Raw genomic sequence first — 4,988 nt, 5'->3', positions numbered from 1 at the left:
AAAACAATTAAAGACCTGAAATATTTCAGTTGGTGTGCAATGAATCTGAAATATATGAAAGTTTCATTTTTATCATTACATTATGGAAAATAATGACCTTTATCACAATATGATAATTTTTTGAGAAGGACCTGTATGTCACTCACTCAACTGAATCGGAGTAGCCCTGACAGAGGTGTTCAGTCTGGGCTCCTTCAGGACCATTTGAAAGCAGTTCAGTGTTTTTATCTCAGATATTCTTCAGTGTGTTTGTGTTTGGGTTCTTTGTTCTGTTGAAAGACCAGTGTGCTGCCACTGAGACTAAGGCCCTGTACACACGTAGCCGGATATCAGGAAAACCGAATAGTTTATCATGCGGTGTGGCCTTTCATCCACACGTGAACTCTGGTTGATGTAACTATAAACGAATAATAACAAAAACTCCGACCAAAGTGGAGATTTGAGAAATCTCCTCTTTCGGGTTTGCGTGTGGACTTTCGGAACCGGAGATATGCGCATTATGTCTGCGACAGATGGTGCAGCGCGGCGCTGACGTCACATGTGCGACAATTGTTTTTGTTTGCCCATTCATTCGGAGGGAAAATGACTGCGTTTAGGGAAGTACTAATTGTAACGCTGGTTCAGGCAATTTTTGCTTGCTTGTTTTTACAAGCACAACTGCTCCAACAGATGGAATTACAAAGGAGAAAAAGCGCTTGGCGTTCAGCTCTTTTACAGCACGGTATTTAATAGTAGTTCAACCTCGCGGTCTGTCCACACAAACGAACCTCCAGGCGCCATGATTCAATACTAACAGGAAGTTGTGGTTGCTTTGAAGGGTTGTGATTGGCTGATATACGTTTCACCTTTGCACTACACTGCCTCCTATGGGTTGGGCATATTCTTTACAACGCTCTGTGGTGAACATCACCAGGTTCATGTAGACGATCATTTTCTCTATCCGAACATGTATGTACGGCGATATTTTTTTGCGCAGATATTCGTTTTTTCAAACACCAGGCTACGTGTGTACAGGGCCTAAGCTTGCTGACACTGGGCAGCATGTTTTGCTCCAGGATACCTTAATGTTTGTGATATTTTATTATGCACTATAATCTCTTTAATATAATAATATTACAATTAGAGGATGACACAGGAGTGGATTTTCACTCCTGTCCTGTCCTGGTCCCACAGAAAAAAATCCTGTCCTGTCCCACTCCTGGTAACATGACTCCTGCTCCTGTTTTTCATTTAACTTTTAGGAAATACATTGAATTTGATTTGATCTTCTACCCATTCCTGTTTAAATTACTTTGTGTTGTGCAGTTTTATTTCAAAAGATATGTTAACAGGAACAGTTCATCTGTGGTGAAATAGAGACATTTATTTCCTTAATCCAAACAAAAACCTTCACTAAATGTCATAAAACAAATAATCCATGGTCTGTAGTCCATATAATTATTCTACAGAGGATCAGCTGCTGAGTCTGTTTCTGGCTCTTTTGAAGGTCAGTTCCAGTAAAAACAAAAAATCTAAACCAGTCCATGGGTCACACCATGTCTACCTTAGATGAAAGAACCCAAACACAACAAGTTGCATTTTACTAATTTATTGAACAATTGTTTCCTTTAAACAGTGACATCACTGTCATGTTTTAAATTGTTTAAACAGACAAACAAATAAATAAAAATAATGTACCAAGCAGAGAACTCAACAAATAAAAATGTTTAAAGGCGTTATTCTACATTGGACGACGTCCTCCAGAAGTTCAGTGTGTGTGGTCGAGGTAACGAGCTCGTTTGGGTGAAGCATGATGTCGTGCATCTTCCCAGACTTCAGAGCATCATTTACAGACTGGACCATTGCAGGTCTGGTGTTCCACCTCATCTCTCCACAGCTGGACCAGTCCAGAGCCTTGTGGAACCTAAAAGTGACAGAAGACGTGCACGAGTCAAAATAGTGTTACAGTGACTACAAGTTACAATCTGTTGGTCTTTCTTTTGGAAAAAAATATTTTACCAAAAACAAGAGATTTACAATTTAAATTAAGTCAAGAAAATGTGACCTTTGCAATTATAAATAACAGAAGCTCAATTTTTCTTTATTTATTTCACTTATCATATTTTATAATTATTTAATGAGCCTCCCAGGCAGAGATTACAAGATGTTATGTATCTTACCTGCTCTGTTGAAGTGTGTGACAAGGGTCTTTGTGTCCAAAGCTGTTTAACAGTTTGCTTCCAGAGCTAACAGCTTCCTGTGTTAGGTAGAAAAATTAAATAAAATTAAAGACAAACAAAAAGCTTAGTGCTACTTCTTCTTGTGCCATGCTTTATAAAACAGTTATTGAATAAAGTATTTACTTATGTAGGTAAACATAAATGTTTTAAACCTGTTAAAATACACCAGAATGCAGGAAATAGCAGCTGCTTTATACAAAAAGTTATGGGGGAGGACCCACAGACCTCGCACCAATATGTCCCCCTACAATAATTCTAATGCTAATCCACTGTGTGGTTCAAGCCAAGAGCCGTTGTCAACACTGGGGGGCTAAGGCCCCTAAAAAGGGCTTCTAGAATCACCCCTGGTGTGAAGAAATGAACTGAGAAAAATCAACTCTAAAATTTAACACAACATAATTGTACACATCATATCTTAAATCTAAATCTAAAACAGTTATTATAATATATATGCAACCAGCCTTTCATATAAAAACTGGGATATTTTTACCGGAGAATGCGTGCACTACCGAGTTTATTGTTATACTGACATGGCTTGCGGTCGACAGTAACTATTTACTCAATAAAGTGAAGGTTATTCACGTTTTTCTTGATTTCAGTATCCAGCAGGACTTCACAGTATAAAAATAGGAATATTTTTACCGGAGAATGCGTGCACTTTAAACAGGTAGAGTTCTGTTGTTTTTTTACATTACAAACAGCGACAGATAATGAAGATTTTAACCTAAAAACCCACATAACAAAGCAGAGCATAATTTTTAAATTAAAAGGGACAAGGTGGAGAAAAATGTGCTGTTTGAGTTTATTTACTGACGGTAAACAAAGCAGCTCCTCACAGCTGAGACTAAAGTTTAAAGCAGCACAGCACCAACACAACTCATGAAGTTCAGGTTATTTGACACTTTCCTGCCTGTTCTGTGAGTTTAATAGACAGACACTTACTTCTTACCTTGCGTTGCAAACTATTTTCAGTTACTTGGTACCACTTCGCTGCTCCTCCTCCTCTCAGTGAAAAGCTACGGCTCGAACACATGACTCCTGGGAAATGTAGTCCTTTTGACTTGTGTTAAAGTGAAGGCTTACTGAAAGAAAACTACAAAATAGCTGTGCCCGTGTTTTTTTTTTTTTGTTTGTTTCATTTTCATTTTTGGTTAATGGTCGGTTCCCGCTCCTGTCTGCTCCCGTTAGCTTTCAGTCCGGTCATGTCCCGGTCACCTGAGTTATAATGAGGTTGACTCCGGTCCCGCCAGAATCTGGCCGGAATCACGTGACCGGCAGTACTCCCGAAAAAATGTCATCCTCTAATTACAATCACATAATCCCTATAGAATAATTTATTCAGATGGTCTTTGCAGAGACATAGTCGAGTGAAGTATGAATGTGTGTGTGGCTAAACGAGGGCACAGATTGTGTTGTAAAGTGCTGGTTGGATAGAAAGGTGCTTTGTATGTACAGTCAGTTTACTGTCAGGGGATTTTGGTCAAGGTCAACGATGTTTGCCACTAACTAATGTTAAATTAATGTTGAAGCATGTGTGTGAGTTTAGAGACTTCTTTTCTCTCAGAGAGGACTTGATTTGATCCTGCATGTACAGCTGAGAGGCTGAGGTCATCACGGACTGTCTTTGAGCTATGATGGTTGCTAAGCATGTATTATATAAACTATTCTCGCACTCACTGCTGGTGCATCTCACGACCGGGCTTCAGTGAGGCATCTGTGTAAGCCTTTAGTGTGTCGGCCCTTTCAAGAACAAAACCGGTTAAATATCTTCTCGTGTCCTCAAGTGTGTTCTTGGAGTAATTAAGATGAATAGAGGATATTTTTATCCAATATTTAACATTTACCATTTCTTTTTTTTTCTCAGTCCTCTTCTGCTTCAAGTAAAAAGTCTAAAAGAAGATCTTCAGAAAGGTAATCAAAATATTATATAAAACATTTAGAGTCTAAAAGAATGAACAAATTGTGTTTATATCACTGCTTGTTGCTCTTTCAGTAATCATAAGGATGAATAAGGAAAACACTCGGCAGGAACAAGTGGGCTACTTTCTGAGCCACAAAGGTTTTTTTTTGTTGACGAGATTTTTTAAAGAAACTAATTATTTGTTTTTTGTATACACATTGGTAATAGCTCCTACATGAACTGTCTGAGACATCAAACCTTCAGTGACTGATCCACATCCAGTCCCCTGCGAGAATGAATAGTCAAATCAAGACATCACTTAAGCCAGGCCCCCTGACAACAGGAAGTGTAAAGTTTTACGATGAACGGTCTCTATCTGACCCCTGTGACGTAATCAGCGTGATAGTGTGTCCAGTGACCGAAGACATGTTGGTGTAACTTGGTTTCCAACACTGACAGTTTTCGGTGGAGGATGTGGACGTGGCGGCATGGCAAAGTATGACATAATGCTGTCTCCATACGTTTGGCTCTAAATTCCACAGATTTTAACCGAGGTGCACATAAATCACATGAGACCAATCAAACTCTTGTTGGGGAACCTGCAACCAAGAAAAAATGTTGGGTATCTAACTTTACTTAATGTACATTCTGAAATCGGCCCTTAGGTTGTTTTCACACCTGATAGTACGGTAGACTCGGTTCGGTTGGGGACCAATATTCATGACATTTTGTTTACAGGTCCTTCTCAAAAAATTATCATATTGTGATAAAGGTCATTATTTTCCATAATGTAATGATAAAAATGAAACTTTCATATATTTTAGATTCATTGCACACCAACTGAAATATTTCAGGTCTTTAATTGTTTT

General features: G+C 38.6%; 1 protein-coding gene across 1 annotated transcript in view; it reads left to right on the top strand.

Moving 5' to 3' along the window:
• depdc5 (DEP domain containing 5, GATOR1 subcomplex subunit) overlaps window positions 1-4,988 on the top strand; it is a 393,910-nt gene that overhangs the window by 7,584 nt on the left and 381,338 nt on the right. Inside the window, 1 exon segment of the mRNA XM_037681974.1 lies at window positions 4,084-4,130. Within this exon segment, the coding sequence (XP_037537902.1) occupies window positions 4,084-4,130 (47 nt within the window).

This window comes from Nematolebias whitei, chromosome 9 (assembly GCF_014905685.2).
Source record: "Nematolebias whitei isolate Nwh7 chromosome 9, NemWhi1, whole genome shotgun sequence".
Lineage (NCBI taxonomy): Eukaryota > Metazoa > Chordata > Actinopteri > Cyprinodontiformes > Rivulidae > Nematolebias > Nematolebias whitei.
The sequence above is the reverse complement of the archived record's forward strand: the minus strand, read 5'-3'. Positions and strand labels throughout refer to the sequence as shown.